The following is a 21,677-nucleotide window of genomic DNA, read 5'->3' as shown; positions in this document are numbered from 1 at the left end:
GTGGTGACCACAGACCATTCTCCGCTCTATCCCGCTGATGTTTCGTCACTTTTGAATGCTGGCGGTGCTTCACTTCTAGTAGTAGCATGAGAGCGGAGTCTACAAAACCCACCCACCAAGTGGCTAGGTAGTTGCAGTTCATCCAGCATGGCACATCAATGCGAGCTCGTGCTGGGCAAAAAGGTGTGCGCTGTGTCTGTCAGCTACGTGTCCAGAGCGATGGAGGCGCTACCAGGAGACAGGCCAGTACGACGGCGTGGGCGCAAGGAGACGGGCGAGAGCCTTAGGAGGCAACAACCAGCAGCAGGACCGCACCTCCGCCTTTGTGCAAGAAGCAGAGCACTGACCAGAGCCCTGCAAATGGACCTCCGTAGCAGGCCACAATAATGTGCAGTGTCAGCATATCGTCTCACAAGGTCTGAGGATCCACCGCGGTACCTATCTGGCACTCCTACCCTGGCGAGACGACATGGGGCTGGCGCTGCGCCCACAAATGAAATGCCACCCCTCCACTACCATGACTACCCATCGCCAACCGGTCAATGCTGAGAGTTGCAGGCGCCAGAGACGTTCCCACGGCTGTCTCCAGACTCTGTCACGTCGTCACATGTGCTCATGTTGCCAGTGTGAAAGCTGCCTTTCCATCTGTGAAGAGCACAGCGGCGCCAGTCGCGAATTGCCAATCTTGGGTCTCTGGCAAATGCCAAAACGTTCCTGCATCCAGTGTTGGGCTGTAACGCACAAACCCCCACCTGTGGAACGGTCGTGGCTCATACCACCCTCATGAGTCTGGTATTATGACCGTTTGAGCAGACACATGCACATTCCTGCATGGCCTGCTGGAGGTCATAGTATGTCGCAGGGCGCTGCAGTTGCACCTCCTTGCCACAAAGGCGGAGTAGCGGTCCTAGCTGCTGGTTGTTGCCTCCTACGCCTCCTCCACGTCTCACTGATGACGGCCCTGTCTCCTGGTAGCCCTCCATGCTCTGACACTACGCTGACAGACACAGCAACCTTTTTGCACAGCTCGCATTGAGTGCCATCCTGGATTGAACCTGCACTACTGAGCCACTTTGTGTGGGTTGTAAACTCCTTTCTCATGCTACCACTAGAGCGGAGACACCGCCAGCATTCAAAAGTGACCAAACACATCAGCCAGGAAGCATAGGAACTGAGAAGTGGTCTGTGGTCACCACCTGCAGAATCACTCCTTTTGGGGGTGTCTTGCTAAATTGCCTATAAATTTCCACCTTTTGTCTATTCCCATTGCACAACAGCATGTGGCAATTTATTGTCACAGATCTCCTTCCTAAGTGGACAGTTTGATTTCACAGAAGTGTGATTGACTTGGAGTTACATTGTGTTGTTTAAGTGTTCCCTTTATTTTTTTGAGCAGTGTATGAGCCGTTGGTCATTAATATGGTCAAATCCGGAAACTATCATTTCGAAAACAAAACATTTATTCTTTCAGTGAAATACGGAACCGTTCTGTATTTTATCTAACGGGTGCCATCCTTAAGTCTAAATATTTCTGTTACATTGCACAAGCTTCAATGTTATGTCATAATTATGTACAATTCAATTATGGTCTTTGTTAGGAAGAAATGGTCTTCACACAGTTCGCAACGAGCCAGGCAGCCCAAACTGCCGCATATTTCCTGACTGCTTGCACAGAACGCAAGAAAAGTGACAATTTCCCTCGTTAAAAGAAATTCATCTTAGCAGGCAATATTAACTAAACATGCAGGTTTAAAAATATATACTTGTGTATTGATTTTAAGAAAGGCATTAATGTTTATGGTTAGGTACACATTGGTGCAACAACAGTGCTTTATTCGCAAATGCGCTTGTTAAATCATCACCCGTTTGGCGAAGTAGGCTGTGATTCGATGATAAATTAACAGGCACCGCATCGATTATATGCAACGCAGGACAAGCTAGTTAACTACACATAGTTAATGATATTACTAGGTTATCCAGTGATTATGTGAAGATAGTTTTTTATAAGATAAGTTTAATGCTAGCTAGCAACTTACCTTGGCTCCTTGCTGCACTCACGTAACAGGTAGTCAGCCTGCCACGCAGTCTCCTCGTGCAGTGCAATCGGCCATAATCGGTGTCCAAAAATGACGATTACCGATTGTTATGAAAACTTGAAATCGTCCCTAATTAAAAATCGGCCATTCCGATTAAACGGTCAACCTCTAATCTCTATGGTCTGGACAGAGAGGAGGCTGGAGGGGTGAAGGTGCAAGAGGCTGACCCACCCCCTAGGCACTCCTGTGTGTGTGTGTGTGTGTGTGAGGGGGTGGTGCTTTATACTCACAATGCCATTGGACATGAGGTGATGCCAGTGCAGTTTTCTGCCACTGTGGTTCTTCTTGTAAAAGTCCTCCACCTCGGGGATCAGGTCCTCCAGCTCGGTGGGCAGTGACACAAACACCTTCTCTGAGCTCCGCGACCACGCCCCCGCATTCAGGATCTTGATGTTGACAGAGTCCGCTGCACAAGAGGGCGAAGGGGATTACATGTCACACACACACTAGTATAACTACTAATTCATTGTTTTATACAATACATTTGCCACATTTGATCAGTTTCTAGAACGAAAGATTCCCTGATCAAGATGTCATTTTTCGGCATGTTGATGAAAAGCCCATGTCCATTCCAGTGTTCCATTTAATTATATAATATACACTTTCAAGTACTTGAGCTGTGCTTTTTTGGGGGTACTGGTAGTGGAGCCAGTGGAATAGTGCAAACTCCAAGCGAAATTCCCAAAACATTAAGGACTGTATCAATAGTAGTTTTATTGCTTTTCACTAGGTCTCATCCAGCCACATACATCAAACATTATACCCACAAAATGTACAGGTACACAGGTTTGATTCCTGCTTGAACCAGAAATACAAGACCTGCCAACCTCACCAGATGGATGGTCTGACATTCTTCTGTAGAATTCTCTAATACAGAGCAGAATTCATGGTTCCTTCTATTAACTTATTATGGCTGCAGGGGCAGTATTGAGTACCTTGGATGAAAGGTGCACAGAGGTGCCCAGAGTAAAAGGCCTGCTCCTCAGTCATAGTTGCTAATATATGCATATTATTATTGGATAGAAAACACACTGAAGTTTCTAAAACGGTTTGAATTATGTATGTGAGTATAACAGAACTCATATGGCAGGCAAAAACCTGAGAAAAAAATCCAAACAGGAAGTGGAAATTCTGAGGCTGGTAGATTTTCAACCAAGCTCTCATTGAAATCACAGCGAGATATGGATGAGTTTGCACTTCCTACGGCTTCCACTAGATGTCAACAGTATGTAGAACGTTGTCTGATGACTCTACTGTGAAGGGGGGCCCGGATGAGAGGGGAATTAGTCAGGTCTGCCATGAGGTGACCATTCTTTGACCATACATGAGAGGGAGCTCCGTTCCATCGCTCATCTGAAGTCAATGTAATTCTCCGGTTGGAACGTTATTCAAGATTTATGTTAAAAACATTCTAGAGATTMATTCAATACATCGTTTGACATGTTTCTARGGACTGTTACGGAACTTTTGGACATTGTCAGGTTTTAGTGAACGCGCTTCCCTGACGTTGGATTTGTATACCAAACACGSGACAAAAATAGCTATTTGGACATAAATGGACATTACCGAGAAAAAAAACTAACATTTCTTGTGGAAGTGGGAGTCCTGGGAGTGCATTCTGAAGAAGATCAGCAAAGGTAAGTGAAGATTTATCATGCTTTTTATGAGTTTTGTTGACTGCACAATTTGGGCGGGTAACTGTATGGCTTGCTTTTGTGGCTGAACGCTATTATCAGATGATTGAATATTGTGTTTTGCCGTAAAGCTTTTTGAAATCTGACACAGCGGTTGCATTAAGAACAAGTGTATCTTTAYTRCTATGTAAAACATGTATCTTTCAAAGTTTATGATGAGTATTTCTGTTATTTGACGTGGCTCTCTGCAATTTCTCCGGATATTTTGGAGGCATTTCTGAACATAGCGCCAATGTAAACTGAGGTTTTTGGATATAAATATGAACTTTATCGAACAAAGCATATGTGTATTGTGTAATATGAAGTCCTGAGTGTCATCTGATGAAGATCATCAAAGGTTAGTGATACATTTTATCTCTYTGTGTGCTATTTGTGACTCCTCTCTTTGGCTGGAAAAATGGCAGAATTTTTCTTTGAGTTGGTGGTGACCTAACAATCGTTTGTGGTGCTTTCGCTGAAAAGCCTATTTGAAATCGGACACTTTGATGGGATTAACAACAAGATTACCTTTAAAATGGTATAAGACACATGTATGTTTGAGGAATTTTAATTATGAGATTTGTTGTTTAAATTTGGCGCCCTGCACTTTCACTGGCTGTTGTCATATCGATCCCGTTACCGGGATTGCAGCCATAAGAAGTTTAAGGCAAGTCATCCAGGTCCTGAGACAGCAAAGCATCCCAAAACCATCACCATGCTTGACTGTTGGTATGAGGTTCTTACTGAACATGAATTTAGCTTTGTATCAGAGAACTCTAAAGGTCAATGTCAGGCCATCGGTCTGTGAGCTGTAGCTGAAATGAAGCATGCATGATCCAAAACACACAATCAAGTCTACATGAAAATTGATAAAAAGCATGGCCAAGTCAAAGTCCAGACCTAATCTCAATTGAGACCTTGTTTTGAGAACAAACGAAAGATCTGTTTCAAGGTCTCAGCTTAGAGAGAAGAAGCCTCGTGAGATATTGGTCTGTCACATGTTATGAAACAGTATTGGTCTGTCACATGGATGAAGAAAACAGTAATGATGAATTACGCAAATATAACTACTTGTCTGTGTATTGTCATATACAAGACAACTGCACTGCCCAGGCAGAGCTCTTGATTGACATGTGTACTACGGTGTATTGAATTGGAACCTCTCCAACAAACTATGATTTATTTAATATTGACACAACATATTCAATATGCCTTGTCAATGGTGAACTGACTGCCACATCATTAGCAGACTACTGTTGACATCCAGCTACAGTGCTTTCAGAAAGTATTCAGACCCCACATTTTGTCATGTCACATCCCTATTCCAAAAAGGATGAAATAATTGTTTTTCCTTAACCTACACACAATACCACATAATGACAAAGGGAAAACAGGTTTATAGAATATTTTGCAAAAGTATAAAAAAAGAAACTGAAATACTTTTACATAAGTATTCAGACCCTTTGTTATGATTTCGAAATTGAGCTCAGGTGCATCCTGTTTCCATTGATCATTGAGATGTTTCTCCAACTTGGAGTCCACCTGTGGTAAATTCAATTGATTGGACATGATTTGGAAAAAGAACACGCTTGTCTATTAAAAGGTCCCACAGTTGACAGTGAATGTCAGACAAAAACCAAGCCATGGTGTCGAAGGAATTGGCCATAGAGCTCCGAGACAGGATTGTGTCGAGGCACAGATCTGGGGAAGGGTAGCAAAACAATGTGTGCAGCATTGAAGGTCCACAAGAACAGCGGCCTCCATCATTCTAAAATTGAAGAAGTTTGGAACCACCAAGAATCTTCCAAGAGCTGGCCACCCCGGCCAAACTGAGCAATCGGGGGAGAAGGGCCTTGGTCAGGGTTGGAGGTGACCAAGAACCTGATGGTCACTCTGACAGAGCTCCTCTGTGGAGATGGGAGAACATACCATAAGGARGACCATCGATGCAGCACTCCACCAAATCAGGCCTTTATGGTAGAGTGGCCAGATGGAAGGCACTCTTCAGTAAAAAGCACAACAGCCCACTTGGAGTTTGCCAAAATGCAKTTATAAACTCAGACCAAGAGTTTATAAGGCCTGAATGCCAAGCGTCACGTCTGGAGGAAACCTGAAACCATCCCTACGGTGAAGCATGGTGGTGGCAGCATAATGCTGTGGGGATGTTTTTCAGCGGCAGGGACTGGCAGACTAGTCAGGATTGAGAGAAAGATGAACAGAGCAAAGCCCAGAGTGATCCTTGATGAAGTCCTGAGCGCTCTGGAGCAGGTTATCAGACTGTGGCGAAGGTTCATTTTCCTACAGGACAACGACCCTAAGCACACAGCCAACACAACACAGGAGTGGCTTCAGGACAAGTCCCTGAATGTCCTTGAGTGGCCCTTCCAGAGCCCGGACTTGAACCCGATCTAACATCTCTGAAGAGACCTGCTCCCCATCCAACCTGACAGAGCTTGAGAGGATCTGCAGAGAAGAATGGGAGAAACTCCCCAAATACAGGTGTGCCAAGTGGTGGAGTGGTGGGGCGAAATAATTATGCTGATTCTGTTGCAAACATTTTCTAAAAACGGTTGCAAACGGAATGGGGAGGAACCTACCTGAATTTGACCAAGAGAAACCCTTGTTTAACTCGGTTTGCTTCCGTTCATTACGGTTAACGGAAAATAGTACGAGGGCCAGAGTGGAGAGCTAAGGATTGTCTCCTCTCCTAAGTCATCTGATTGGCTCAGCTCCAAATTCAGACGGTTGAGTCAAACACAATTTGCCAAATAGAAACCTATTTGAGTATTTTAAATGGTCGTTTTCGTACCAGCTTACTTTGACCTCAAATTGCGTGCATGGTACGCAAACCGTGTGCAGGTTGGCAGGTCTGCAATACGAAAACGTATGCCAGGGATCATCAACTAGATTCAGCCGCGGACTATTTTTTCTTGAGCACATGGTCGGGGGCCAGAACATAATTACAAATCATTTTACCGCAAGAATCCCAAACAGATATAATACTTGACTCAAACAATCATTTTAAACCTTGCTTACATTTTTTCTCAGAAAACRTGGGGGGGCCAAATAAAACCACCCGCGGGCCAAATTCGTTACARGGGGCGCCAGTTGGGGAACCCTGATGTATGCACTCACTGTTATAAGTCGGTTTGGATAAAAGCATTTGCTAAATGGCATAATAATTATAGATCTCATATTAGTTACATACAGCTACCTGGTTTACCTGTTAGGGCCAGCTTGTTGTGTTTGTGACACTCTTTGAAGTTCTGGTTGAGGTCCTCGGACACCTTGATGTCCTGGAACATCCGAGCCAGCTTATTCACGTAGTCAGCGGGCATGCCTACTTCCTGCAATCAAGGGTTGGGGACATTGGCGACGTGGTATAATTTTAAGTATGTGAGGTGGATCAAACGCACAAATAGGCAGCATGTGCACACACACAGTATCTCCCAACTTCTCCCATTTTCCTTCTCATAAGACACCGGCACACATGCAAGTACCCATCTAGGGCTGTGGTAGGCTACGCCATATGGATGTGAGCTACACTAATTTAGRAGACAAGATTTTCTTAGAATTCCGTGGCATAGTATGAAGAACACAATTGAACATAGCAGAATYAAATAGAAAGGACATCTTCTCCCCAAAATTTGCGAGGGGGTGCGCACGTGCGGCTATTCAGTATTGAGCGGTTAACAAAGAAACAMGTCCTCCTATATGCTTAATTTAGAGTTATTTATGTCACTTCAAAAGTTAGAATGTATTAAAGAGCAGACTATATAGCCTAAGGCGGCATCGTGGGACAAATTATGATTTGAAAAAAGTTGCATGAAAGGCATGAGCTCTACTCAGTTTCCTGTGCAGGGTGCACAAATGTGTGGAATTAGTTGATTAGTGGCCCACAAAAAAAACTTGAAMAGCGAATGCAGTGACGTTTTTAATACGCAAGCATAGGCGGCGTGACCATAAGGCAAGGGGAAGCTTTCCCTAAAGTAAACTGCCAAAATTATATTGCCCAATTAGCCTATGCTTGTCTACACAGGAATAAATAAAAAAAATTTTTTTTTTTAAAGTCACTACTAAAGCATGATTTGGTTACAGAGAACTTAGCTTTTTTTTAATTTTGTTTTGGCTATAGGTCGGAAGGAAAGGCAATTTGAGCAGACTATTGTCGAGTTGCGACTGTCCGAAAAGTAGAGGACAAGCCAGGCATATTGCAATATTTCAAAATACAATTGTGGGAAAACAGTTTGGAAAACAAATGGTTTATTTTTAATTGTTGGGTCAGTGCTACTTAAGTTTGTTTTTGGACAATCATTTCCACCTCCAGTTTGGATGGAGGTCATATTCTATTTGTGTCACCCCTTCTKGTAGGCCTATTATATGGACAAAGTTGTTTTTAATTGAGCTTTTTGTTAGTCGGCAGAGTAGCCTACCCTTTAATTTGTCCTATTAAAAAAAACATATTCTGCTAAAGTGTAGTAGAATTGCATGAAACTATGCAAAGAAAGAAACGTGTCTGATAAAGCCTAGCTCTACGTAATACGCGCTCAGCCAGGCATTGAACAGTTTGAGAATGGAGTTAGATTATTAGCCCAAATTATAACTATCCAATCTACTCATCACCTTATGAATAGCAGGCCATTTTACATAAAATCGGCAAAGATTATACATGTGATGCTTTATTGTAAAGGTTAATTTATGGTGAAAATGATCTTCCCCAAACTTTAAACTTACGCGCCACCTATGTATACCAGTTAGGCTACACCGGTTGTAAAGAAGATGAATGCGTTTCATTTTAAGAATTGAGCAATAAATATAGCAGCATGAGAAAGCTGGGATCCTATTTTAAAGTGGTCAGTCAAAGCTCTTTCCACACGGAATTGCGCAATGACTGGGTTTATAAGAACACGTTTCACTAGGCTCTGTGCTCTCTAACCGTGTTCCAGGGGTCCTAGGCCTATAGGCTACGTTTGCAGTTATTTGGCCACTTTAGTTGATACAAACATTATCAAAACATATAGGCCTATGGGCAAGGCTACATGACTTGTGCGACTATAATTTAGGAACAGGAATGCGCTGTTTCTTGCCTTCGATCCCCAGCATGTGCACTATCATTCACAAGTGATATTATCACCCATCAGACTATTCTTAGCTTAATCTGGTCTTTAGATACACTAAATGTGTTAAATTTGTTTTATCGGAAGAGGGGCATAGGGGGGGAAAAAACACGTCATTTATGCACTTAAAAGAGCGAATGGAGGACACTTTTCCCGTGGTTCATTTTCATGCCAGCCAGGTAGGCTATACTCCTGTTGTAAAGCGAAGCAATGTGCTTAATATTAGGAAAGTTTAGAAATAGATAGTAGGCCTAGCCTATAGAAAGCTGATGGAAAACTCTTTAAGAGGACATCAATTCTGTTCGCACGCAATTGCACAGCCTATAGAAATGTTGTGCAACACGAGCTCTCTAAGTATTTATTTTGAATACATTTGCATTGATATCAGTGATTAGAGGGGCAATAGTGTGCTGAGTACCAGGCCATTAGCGACTGGCAATTAGCAAGTTTGGTAGGCTAATAATGACCATCAGCAGCATCAGAGCAGCCTAGTTATAATGACTAAACGGTCACATGGAATTTGACTACGGTCATGACTGGTGACCGCCGGTAATATGGTCACCGTAACAGCCCTAAACCCACCCACAGGTCGTACCCGGAGCCACTCCACCATGTTCTCCTCGATTTCGCTGTCAGCGGAGATGTCCAGGATAAGGCGTCGGGTCAGATGGGCTTTGTGGTAGCGCATGAACACGTCTTTGTTCTGCACGTACTTCAACACCAGCAACTGCAGGAGAACACAGAACACCACTGTGCAATCAGGGTCATATTACAATAATATATGACATTTAGCAGACGCCTTTATCCAAAGCGACATAGTCATGCATGCACACATATGGATGGTCCCGGGAATTGAACCCACTACCCTGGCGTTACAAGCGCCATGTTCTACCAACTGAGCTACAAAGGACCACATTCATTAGTGCATACATTAGGACAAAATGTTTTGCTAAAACAAGAGTTTATTGGACAAGTTCCGGTAGTCCCTCCCGGTTTGTCTGTTTTCCTCTATTTGGTGTCTAATGAACATGACCCAGCTAAGATCGTCCCATCCAAACAAGAAACAAGTGTTTGCAGATCTGAAAAGAATACATAGAGGTATAATACAGCATCCCTCTGTATTTCTCACTTAGTTTTAGCAGGTACTGAGTATAAAGCAACGACTACACTAAACTTAAAGATGAAGGGGGGGGGTGAGCGACACATAGTATGTGAACGGATGTCATTGCTCATGTCCTTTTCAACTGCTCCGCTATAAACCGCTCCACGCTCACACACAAAAATAAATCTGCTCCAAGTTTTCTTCCATTAAAATCACATTAACAAACACCCATCTATTTTTGTGACTACCTGGACCTACCAAATGTTTTTAAAATATTGAAACGAAACATGGATTTGAATGAAAAGTATTTGAATAAACATGGATGTAAGAAGCGAACATAGGCTACATGTCGTATTAAACATCATATAAACACTAAATAGGTCAGGAGCCAGACAGGGAGCCTAAGAAGGAACAAAAAGGAACGATTACAGCTATATTATTTCAATTATTTCCAGGCTATAGCCTACAAAGAAACGCATTGTGAAGCTGTTGCGAGTGCGACACAATAGTCTGGTAGGGACATAAAGCGTGCAGCATTTAGAGTTCATTCGGAATGTATTCAGACCCCTTCACTTTTTCCACATTGTTACAGCCTTATTCATTTTTCCCACCTCAATCTACACACAATACCCCATAAATGATAAACAAAACGTTTTAGAAATGTGTTATGGGATTTTTGTGTTTAATGACTAAAATATGTATACATTTGACTTAGAATTATAACTAAACAGAATACTACTATAATACTGTAAAAATAAATCTTATTATAATCATAATGTTGAATGTTATGTGTTCCTTGTTAGAAAGAATGGGTTTATCTTCAGACAGGCTAGAATGATGTCTCTACCAAGGGAGGGGAAAGACCTTGGGTTGGTTGCAGATAGTTGAACAGGTGGCAGACAGTAATGAGAACGCTAACTGTACTGCCATTGTATCCGAGAGGAGGATGGACATTAAAACCTATGACATCATCTTTATTATATAACCTGATGTAAAATGTATTATGATCAGTACTCTCGAGAATAAACGCTATTGATTGATTGATTTTGAGACTGGTTTCTGTCCATTTAATGCTGATAATTATCTTACAAATTCTTATCCATGGGCAGAGTGTTTTAATTGAATTGGTTGATAAACATAGGAATAAAATTCCTTTAACAAAATGATCGCTAAATCATTTTAAAAGAAACTGAAATACCACATTTACATAAGTATTCAGACCCTTTACGCAGTACTTTATTGAAGCACCTTTGCCACGATTACAGCTTCGAGTCATCTTGGGTATGATGCAACAAGCTTGGCACACCTGTATTTGGGGAGTTTCTCCCATTCTTCTCTGCAGATCCTCTCAAGCTCTGGCAGGTTGGACGGGGAGCGTCTCTCCAGAGATGTTTGATCGGGTTCAAGTCCGGGAACTGGCTGGGCTACTCATTCAGAAACTTGTCCCAAAGCCACTCCAGCGTTGCCTTAGCTGTGAAGGTCATTGTCCTGTTGGAAGGTGAACCTTCGCCCCAGTCTGAGGTCCTGTGCAGGGTTTTCATCAAGGATCTCTATACTTTGCTGCATTCATCTTTCCCTCGATCCTGACTAGTCTCCCAGTCCCTGCTGCTGAAAAACATCCCCACAGCATGATGCTGCCACCACCATAGGGATGGTGCCAGGTTTCCTCCAAACGTGATGCTTGGCATTTAGGCCAAATAGTTCAATCTTGGTTTCATCAGACCAGAGAATCTTGTTTCTCATGGTCAGAGTCTATAGGTGCCTTTTGGCAACATCCAAGCGGGCTGTCATGTGCCTTTTACTGAAGAGTGGCTTCCGTCTGGCCACGCTACCATAAAGGCCTGATTGGTGCAGTGCTGCAGAGATGGCTGTCCTTCTGGAAGGTTCCCCATCTCCACAGAGGAGCTGAGCTCTGTCAGAGTGACCATCGGGGTTCTTGGTCACCTCCCTGACCAAGGCCCTTCTCCCCCAATTGCTCAGTTTGGCTGGGCAGCCAGCTCTAGGAAGAGTGTGTGGTTACAAACTTCTTCCATTTAAGAATGATGGAGGCCACTGTTCTTGGGGACCTTCAATGCTGCACACATTTTTTGGTACCCTTCCCCAGATCTGTGCCTCGGTACAATCCTGTCTCGGCGCTCTACGGACAATTCATTCGACCTCATGGCTTGGTTTTGGCTCTGACATGCACTGTCAACTGAGGGACCCTACATAGACAGGTGTGCCTTTCCAATTAATTTAAATTTGCCACAGATGGACACCAATCAAGTTGTACAAACATCAAGGATGCTCAATGGAAACAGGGTTTCACCTGAGCTCAATTTCATGTCTCATAGCAAAGGGTCTGAAGACTAATGTAAATAAGGCATGTCTTTTTTTTTTACATCTGCAAAAACTTTTCGCTGCCTCATTATGGGGTATTGTGTAGATTGATGAGGGGACACAATTATTTAATCAATTTTAGAATAAGGCTGTAACGTAACATGCGGAAAAAAAGGGTCTGAATAATTTCCGAATGCACTGTAAACATTGTATTAAAATAATTATAGTTTATAAATTGCACAAATAGGCAGTGACTTTCAATTAAACACAAACTAAATGAAAAATGACTTGAAATTCATTTTTTGAACTCATTTTTAGAAACAATAGTTTGGCCAGTCTGGGGCTTCAGGCTCATGCGATGGTGCCTGGAGAGCCGGCCAGCAGCGGAGAATATCCTCTCCACACTTGCAGAACCACTGGGGATGCTAAACACTCCTTTGGCCACTCTTGCCAGGTTGGGCAGAGGCAGAGTTGCTTTTTTATATAGGCAGACAAAGGTTTTTAGGCAAAATAACCTAATCAAAACAGAAAGCTCCTTGAAAGTGGGAATATGGCCTATTGTATCGATTATAAACTTTTTGTTCTATTAACACTTTGCTACAATGACAGTTATTTTAGCATGAGCACATAGTAAGTACACATCATACTTTTGGGAGAAGTGTCTTTTCAGATTCCACAATGATTCTTTAGCTGTTTCATGTAGCCAGCGTGTAACAACTGCCATATCCTGCACGTAGAACAATGCCATCCAGTCTATAACCTAACAGTTTAGCACCATGCCATCAGGCAAACACACTACATCACCGCACTCCCTCTCTTGGTTCTCAACTTTGTAAGCCACGTTGATTTAGCACCCGTGTGTTTTATCAGTTTCTTTGTGAAAATATTTAGCAAACTCCATGACAAACTCCATAACAGTAGCTAAAGCAAGGGTCTATTAGCAGCACACAAGTAGACTACAAATGCGTGCTGGGCCAGGCATGCCCTGAGCTCCTGAAGTGAGCGCAACTGGAGAGAAATTGGAGCGGGTGAGAAGGCGGACGCTCCAGCCTTTGGGAATCTCGCTCCAGTCAAATTGGGCTCGCTTCGCTCACATACTCTTGAGCGATGGAAAGGTGAAAGCAACACGCTGTCCTCAGCCCAAGGCCGCTTGCACACTGATTGGGTCAATGCTTTTTTAAACAGGAGTCATCTGCTGCTGGATGAATGACAAGAGATGATGATTGTCTGACAAAAAACACAAACTGAAAATTGTTGACTTGAGATATACTTCTGAAGGACAATAACCAATGATGTACATTACATACGATTTCATCAGAGTACGCACGTGTGGCCGAAGCCTTAAGGAAAGCTTGCTGGAGTCATCAAATCATTATGCGCGCGTGCACACACGTACGTACCACTTCCTTGAGCTTGGCCTCGATCTCCTCAGATGCAAGTTTCTTGCTCAGCGGGGTTTTCCTCAGCAGCATATCACAGTAGTTGGCCAGCAACTCTGGACACTTGGACTCTGGCTGAGTCTTCAGCCCCACCCTGACAGACAGACAGTACAGAGAAAGTTAAGCAGTGTCGTAAACTCACACGTTCAGGCATTCAGTAATTAAGCAATTAACAGTTCAGAAGTGTAACATTTTTCCCATGAAAAAAAACGAAAGATCCACCCCGCACCTTGTTGAATGCTCCCACAGTTTTATCAAGTGCAACATCAATAAATACTGTAGCAGCCTTCAACAGTATGACGGTATCAATTTTGAATTCAGTGAAGAAATTAAAGCATACAGTAGAACTCTTACCCTTTCTGCTTCAGCGGAATTTCCAATTTAAAAATAGTAGCGTCATTCACAACTGCTTTGTAAGCCTAAGAAAAAAATACATTTGTTACATATACAGTGACAACTACAAATACTGCACATAAATTCATTGACAACGTTGTGTCAATGTTGGACAAATGTTGAAAGAACGTTGCGCTTACATTCATTGGCAATGTTGAATCAAAGCTGGAAAAACGTTGTGCTGACCTTGTCTCGGGCTGTGAGGAAGCGAGGGTCGTCCTGAAAGGCATCTTTAACCAGCTTACTGAAGCGGTTGAAAAGGGTGAGGAGTTGTTCCACGTACTTCTCAGAGTCCTGCGCGTACATACAGAGAAAAATACAAAGACTAGTGGATTGTTCCTGTCACCTTTCAGTAAATACAACACAAATGTATTTAATCTCTCTGTTAGTGTAACATATCTGTGCYCGTGTGTGTGTAAGCAGCTTATGTATGTGTAGCACTCACCGAGGTGATGGTCTCGGCGGAGGCCACCATGTCGGCCAGCCCAGCAGACATGATGTGTTCCTCTAAGTCCTTCAGCATGGGCTCGATGCCACTAGGCACCTTGTCCATCAGAGAGAACATGAGATGGAGCTCTATAAGGTGGAGGAAAGCTACAGTCAAACACTCTCCATGGTAAGATACTGCGGCTAGTCTATAGATTCTAGTTTTCTACTTCTAGATTATAGTATCGAACAAGGGGTACGCAGCAGGGCTTGATGGCCAGATTTGAAAAACCCGTATTTAGAGGTTGGTTTCCGTTGACTGATTCTCCAGTCAACATGCTTTTTAGTTCAGGACTCTGTACAGTAAACCAGCGCTTGAAGTTATAAACATCACAGTGGTGGTATAATATTGTCAGTTAGACTTTACAGTCAAAAGGTCAGGTTCTATATATTACTGCTATACACCAAACAAAGAGATGCTCCACAAAGGCACACATTGGTTAGTGACACATAAGTAGGTAGACTCCTGGTTAAAACTATCAGGACATACACAATACAAGGTGGGTTTATGGTCAGACACTGATGTTTGGGGGGTGATGACAATGTGTTGAATAACACACACGGAATGGGCAAAGGCAGCGTTTGGTTGGTTGACGAGGACAAATTGAAACAGGAAGTGGAGGACGGCGAGGTCATTTCCTGGTTTGCAAACCTGAGCTGGCCGAGCCTTTGGTGCCGGGAGCGCTCCGGCCGTACTCACTCTCTGTCTCGTTTCGCCTGATCATGCCAGGACACTCGGCCAAGATGGTCTCCTTGAAGGATGTCACCAGGGCGTTCACGCAACACTCCATCAGCTGAGGGGGAATAMAAAAGCCATGGGTCGCTCATCTCTTCATCACATATTTCAAAATCTAATTGAGTTATGAGGCCTTTTTTTATATCAGCAGTTGTCAAAGTGGTTTTACAGTAACCCGGCCTAGAACCCAAAGAGCAAGCAGAAGGAGAATGGCAAGAAAAACCTAGAGAAGAAGAAACCTAGAGGGGAATCAGGCTCAATCATATCAATAGCAGCAGGGTCATTCCAGGAAGAGAGTACATGTTGCACCTCTTTGATATTTTAAGTAGAAATTGTGCACCAATATTGAATTTTAACCCCTAGTCGATGGACGTACCTGTGTCAATCTTATTGAGACAATTTAAAAGATCAAATTCAATCCATTTAAGTTAGAGATGTTTTGCATGGGCTGTGTCTCAATCCACTACAGCCGCCGACGTCAGCCTTCCACTCCTGCTGTGGAAGGCGGCAGAGCTACAACAGTGTTTGCCAGAGCTACAACAGTGTTTGTAAATTTTATATACACTACCGTTCAAAAGTTTGGGGTCACTTAGAAATGTCCTTGTTGTTGAAAGAAAAGCTAATTTTTTGTCCATTAAAATATCAAATTGATCAGAAATACAGTGTAGACATTGTTAATGTTGTCAATGACTATTGTAGATGGAAACGGCTGATTTTATGGAATATCTACATAGGCGTACAGGGGCCCATTATCAGCAACCATCACTCCCGTGTCCCAACAGCACGTTGTGTTAGCTAATCCAAGTTTATCATTTTAAAAAGCTAATTGATCATTAGAAAACCCTTTTGCAAWTATGTTAGCACAGCTGAAAACTGTTGTTCTGATTAAAGAAGCAATAAAACTGTCCTTTAGACTAGTTGAGTATCTGGAGCATCAGCATTTGTGGGTTCGATTACAGGCTCAAAATGACAGAAACAGAACYTTCTTCTAAAACCCATCAGTCTATTCTTGTTCTGAGAAATGAAGGCTATTCCATGGGAGAAATTGCCCAGAAACTGAAGATCTCGTACAACGCTGTGTACTACCTTCACAGAACAGTGCAAACTGMCTCTAACCAGAATAGAAAGAGTGGGAGGCCCCGGTSCAKAACTGAGCAAGAGSACAAGTACATTAGAGTGTCTAGTTTGAGAAACAGACGCCTCACAAGTCCTCAACTGGCAGCTTCATTAAATAATACCCGCAAAACACCAGTCTCTACGTCAACAGTGAAGATGAGACTCCGGGATGCTGGCCTTCTAGGAAGAGTTGCAAAGAAAAAGCCATATCTCAGACTGGCCAATAAAAATAAGAAAGATTAAGATGGGCAAAATAACACAGACACTGGACAGAGGAACTCTGCCTAGAAGGCCAGCATCCCGGAGTCACCTCTTCTTCTGCGAGGACGATCAGCTGTCCGTCCTGTAGCGCTGTCTTAGGCGTCTCACAGTACGGACATCGCAATTTATTGCCCTGGCCACATCTGCAGTCCTCATGCCTCCTTGCAGCACGCCGAAGGCACGTTCACGCAGATGAGCAGGGACCCTGGGCATCTTTCTTTGTGTTTTTCCGAGTCAGTAGAAAGGCCTCTTTAGTGTTCTAAGTGTCTTAACAACCGTTTTACAGGTGCATGTTCATTAATTGTTTATGGTTCATTGAACAAGCATGGGAAACAGTGTTTAAACCCTTTACAATGAAGAGCTGTGAAGTTATTTGGATTTTTACAAATTTTCTTTGAAAGACAGGGTCCTGAAAAAGGGACGTTTCTTTTTTTGTTGTTGCAGAGTTTAGTTTACTCACTGCTTGTACAGAGTTACATTCACGTCTCGTCTCCAAATAGCGCAACGCCCGTTTCTCCTCCTCTCTCAACTTGACGTCTGCCTGTTAGAACACACAGAGATACACATGTTGGTTCCCCCTCAGATGGATAGCCTAGATTAGACAGAGTTGCTGAGAAATAGAGTTGCAAAATTCCAGTAACTTTCTCAAAATGCTCAGCTTTAAGAAATCCCAGTTGGAAGATTACTGAATTTCCTGTTTATTCTATCCTGAGGCCAAATATTATTTTGTAACCGTACTGAGAAATCACAAAGGAACTGCAGAAACCGTACTTGTTTCATACCGATAGTTTTCGACCACTGTAATCACTGAAATCCAAAATAACCCGAGCCACTCATGTAGACCTGAAAGGATCGGATATGTTTAAGCAGTGTGGTCATTGCTTCACCTTGCCATCTGATAGGCAGCAAAGGATTTGCGCCATATGGCTTACACCTATTCAAATCTACATGAGCATCTGAGGGGTTTGGACTTGGCATGTCCATTTGGAATTCAGCTTATAACTTGACATGTGGTGTATGATCGAGGGGCCTTTTAAGYGTTGCAAAATTAGAGTAAGTTTACAACAATTCCCAGGTTTTCCAGAAATCCCAGTTGGAAAATTCCTGGAAAAGGYAGAGAATAAGCAGGAAGTCCAGGAGTCCTTTAACTATAGAGTTTCCGMAAAACCATCTGGGAATTTTGGAAAAGTTACAGGATCCTAGTACTACTCACGTATTTCATGTAGTTCTGTACTCCGTTCTGCTGCAGGGAGGAGGGGGCCTGTGTTCTGTAGAATCTCTCGGTGGAGTCCATGTAGGCCTTCTCAAAGTTATCTCTGTAGATCTGCAACTTGTTGTCTGGGTTTGAGCACAGGTTCACTGCAGAGGGAAAACAGGGATGGAGGTGCCCAGGGGCSAAGTTCATTAGCATGCAACATTTTAGAAATGACCATTTCTTAAAGGATGAGTCCAATCAGTCCCTTCCGGTTTCAGTAGGTTTTCTTCTGTTTGGTGAGTTATGAACACAACCCAGGAGAATTACAGGCATCTTTGTGGAGTGGGGTAAAGAGCACATTTTTGTCATTCACACTACATAGATAAATTCWAAAATTTGAGTACCTCACATTTTCACGTACAGCCTGCATTTGTCATTGGGGGCTTCACACCAAAATTCACATTACAGATAAATCCAATTTGGCAGAGAGATTTGGTGAATCAATCCATTGGTATGGTCTACATACACCAAAGATCTGGCTTGTGTTCATTACACACCATTCTCTCACAGCTAAAGGCGACAGTGATGTTTTGCTCACCGTAGGACTCCCTGACGCCGATGACCAGCTGAGAGTCGAAGGCCTCCCCAAGGCGTTCGGCGTGCACCAGCTTCATGGCYCTGTCCTGCAGCCTGTTCTTGATGTTGGAGAAGATGGACTCGTTCCACGTGTCCAGCATGAGCTGAGGGCATAGAAAATTAAGTTTAGAAGAACATTACTTTGCCCATATATCTCAAAAATGTCCATTTGTCTTTTTGCTTAATCTAGTGCCTTGCTCAAGGGTACAACTGCAYGTGATGGCATGATTTGACAACAGCATCCCTCCTGTTGCTGGTTCACACACCGAAATTATGTCCCTGTCAATCTCGGGATTTGAACCGACAATCCTCCGGATGTTACCTAATCTCACTACATTCTACTCCCCTTTCCACCCCATAAGCTACAAGGTAATAGAAGATACAGTACATGTACACATGAGCAGGGATAGAGGGAATCTATAGGCAGCAACATTTCCTCTTATATCATTACAAATACAACCAAATACTGCTGCTGCCCTGTTTACAATGTGATGTCTTTCCCACTCTCCTCCCCTCTRCCTCAACTTCTTGTTGCTACCCAGTTGGCAAGTGATCATCTCTCGCATTTCCCATCCCATTTCTTCCTCCCCATTTCCTCACCTTCCGTACGATGCTGTCTTCTACGTTAGACTTCTTGTTGCTGCCCTGTTTGCCCATGAGCGTGATCTCCAGCTGGCAGAAGGGTTTGGGCAGGATGTCGCACTGTGTGAAGAACTTCCTCCACTCCACYATGTAGGCCTTCAACAGTGCAGTGTCATCCTGGTGACTCAACACCCGCTGTGGGGGAGAGCGCAGGGCCCTGTTATGGACTTTATGGCGTTGAAAAACTGGGGGTAATAGACAGTCTGCTTGGTTACTCAACACATGTGAGAGCATTTGAGGGCATTGTTATGGATTATATAGCATTGAAAATGTTGGTTCTCAGGGGTAGGCTAGTAGACTGCGTGGTTACTCGGTAGCTGTCACAGCTAGCTTGATAGCTAGCTAGCATTAGTGGTACTCAGCGAGGGAATAAAGAGCACAGTCCATTCAATGGTAGCAAGACCTAGCAGGCCTACCTACCGCTTGTGCTTGCTTGATGAAGTCTAAGATGTCCGCCTTCAGGGCCTGGTGGATCTTGGCCGGTCCCTTGTCATCCCATAGGCATACTGCATGGACGTCTCTATGGAAACCAAGAGATCGGATGAGGGGATTGGAGGAGAGGGACATGTAGTTCAATCCATCTGTCAGTCTAACAGTTGAGACAGGCGTTAACGGAAACGCCTGGAGTTAACAGAATGACAGCATTTTCTCTTGGGGTATAGTCTATTAAGTGACGCGAAACGTTCCGAATGTTGAAGATAGAAAAATAACGGATAGAGTCGACACCACAATTCCTTAATATATCTGTCAGTAAGGCAATCTGTTCTACACCATACATTTTTATTTGAACCTTTTGCAACAGGCTCTTGGGTCATATTCACTAGGAACCAAACAGAAGCGAACTGCCTGGACTTGTCTAATAAGAAACACTTGTTTACAATATCCATTGCAAAACTTGGTGTGCACTAATGAATACAACTTCTTTATGACAGAGCACATGAACACGGACTGCGTGGCCATACTCACGAGAAGAGGTCAAACCACTGCTGCTTGGTGACTGACTCCTGACGGAGCAGCTTCAGAACGATGGGACGCATCAAATCCCACTTGTCCTCGAACTGGAGGGAGCCTTTGTTCTGGGTGAGAAGGGTAGAAGTGTCACCTCTGGCTATAGGCTGCCTAGCAGTTATGACAACACCAGAGTGAACCGCAATTGTATTTACTTGATCCTCCTTCTKAAAACAGAATATCATATGTCAAGAACCTCAGATTTTCTGCTCCAATGTGCTTGGGAGGATGTGAGGGAGGGAGGATGTGAGAAATCAAGGACATACAATTGATATCATTGACATCCCAGTGGTTGCTTCATGTTTAGGCACTAGGCAAGTTGGCCTACTTTAACATTAGCAACAACACAAGTGCCGTTAGACAAGCCATGACAACAGTTATCAACCCACTATCTGAAAGGTGCTTCAATCCTGATTTACTAGCATCTGTTTTTCCAGGATGTGTAACTACATCCAGTCTACAGTAGGCTCTTATGTGAGGGAGTGTTGTATAGTAGATATGCCTAGTTATAGGTCCTCCTCAAATAGGTCTACATTGTATCACACATCAGTAAGCTAGCCCCCCCCTAGCCCCCCACAAAAAATATATAGAATACATTTTGCGCCAGTGTGTCCTGATAAATAACGTTATCGTAGCTATCGGGATGTGGCTGGCAAGTAGCTTTAGCCTACCTTCGGTGGCTTGAAAATCAAATCCAGGCAGTGATTCAGTGTTCTATCAGACATAACTACAGTACTGTAACTAGCTAGTTACACTGATACAGTAGAGTTAACGCTAGCAGACATTAACTWAGCTAGTTACTGTGCCATCCATGCCAGATGTCTAGCTGGCTAGCAGCTAACTAATGTGTTTTCATGAAAAAGACGACCACTTGTGATTAACGTTAACGTTAGCTAATGAGTTAATTAGTAAACGATAGTCATGTAAAATTAAATGATAGTGTTAGCTAACTGTTACGTAGCTAGCTATGTACGTGTGTACTACTGGTGCAGCTAGCTAGCACCAGGCTAACGAACGTCAATAAGAGGAGTAAATAGCAGTATTTTCATTGTTAGCAAGGCAAACAACAGAACATCATATCACCTATATTGCAAGGCCATCTTCAGGTATGTGCCCTTAGCAATGTAGAGTAAGATATTCTCAACTATGCAACAGACAATGATTCATGTAACGTTAATCAAATGTATTGAATTGAGCAGGTTCCTACCTTTAGCAAATTAGACGTCGCCATGTTCAGGACTGTGAACATGAACTTATTCCCTCGAACAATCTCGCGATATTTACAGGGTTGTAGTTGCTAAAAGGATTTGAACAAAATCTGGAGAAAAACATGCATGCTTCCTGATGGTTTATCATCATATTCCGTTTATCTTTTTTAGCTAGATTAAACAAAATCCATACGTGCAATTAAAATGAATGTTGAAATAGTCTAATAATATATACTTATCAAAAAATAAT

The 21,677-nt window shown here is 43.1% G+C and overlaps 1 protein-coding gene across 2 annotated transcripts in view; it reads right to left on the bottom strand.

Moving 5' to 3' along the window:
- Positions 1 to 21,513, bottom strand: part of LOC111980579 (cullin-5) — a 33,798-nt gene extending 12,285 nt beyond the window's left edge. The window contains exons 1-15 of one of the 2 annotated variants that reach the window (XM_024011384.2): positions 21,427 to 21,513; positions 20,178 to 20,287; positions 19,632 to 19,731; positions 19,170 to 19,346; positions 18,532 to 18,673; positions 17,952 to 18,097; positions 17,199 to 17,279; positions 15,278 to 15,419; positions 14,585 to 14,715; positions 14,326 to 14,433; positions 14,101 to 14,165; positions 13,708 to 13,840; positions 9,482 to 9,613; positions 6,993 to 7,116; positions 2,327 to 2,502 (exon numbers count right to left, since the gene is read on the bottom strand). In XM_024011384.2, coding sequence (XP_023867152.1) covers positions 2,327 to 2,502; positions 6,993 to 7,116; positions 9,482 to 9,613; positions 13,708 to 13,840; positions 14,101 to 14,165; positions 14,326 to 14,433; positions 14,585 to 14,715; positions 15,278 to 15,419; positions 17,199 to 17,279; positions 17,952 to 18,097; positions 18,532 to 18,673; positions 19,170 to 19,346; positions 19,632 to 19,731; positions 20,178 to 20,287; positions 21,427 to 21,468 — 1,809 coding nt within the window. In that variant the 5' untranslated portion in view covers positions 21,469 to 21,513. The remainder of the gene's footprint in view (positions 1 to 2,326; positions 2,503 to 6,992; positions 7,117 to 9,481; positions 9,614 to 13,707; positions 13,841 to 14,100; positions 14,166 to 14,325; positions 14,434 to 14,584; positions 14,716 to 15,277; positions 15,420 to 17,198; positions 17,280 to 17,951; positions 18,098 to 18,531; positions 18,674 to 19,169; positions 19,347 to 19,631; positions 19,732 to 20,177; positions 20,288 to 21,426) is intronic. The other variant, XM_024011385.2, reaches the window with a different exon arrangement.
- Positions 21,514 to 21,677: the final 164 nt, after the last annotated feature.

The sequence above is a fragment of the Salvelinus sp. IW2-2015 genome, linkage group LG20 (genome assembly GCF_002910315.2).
Source record: "Salvelinus sp. IW2-2015 linkage group LG20, ASM291031v2, whole genome shotgun sequence".
Taxonomy (NCBI): Eukaryota; Metazoa; Chordata; class Actinopteri; order Salmoniformes; family Salmonidae; genus Salvelinus; species Salvelinus sp. IW2-2015.
The sequence above is the reverse complement of the archived record's forward strand: the minus strand, read 5'-3'. Positions and strand labels throughout refer to the sequence as shown.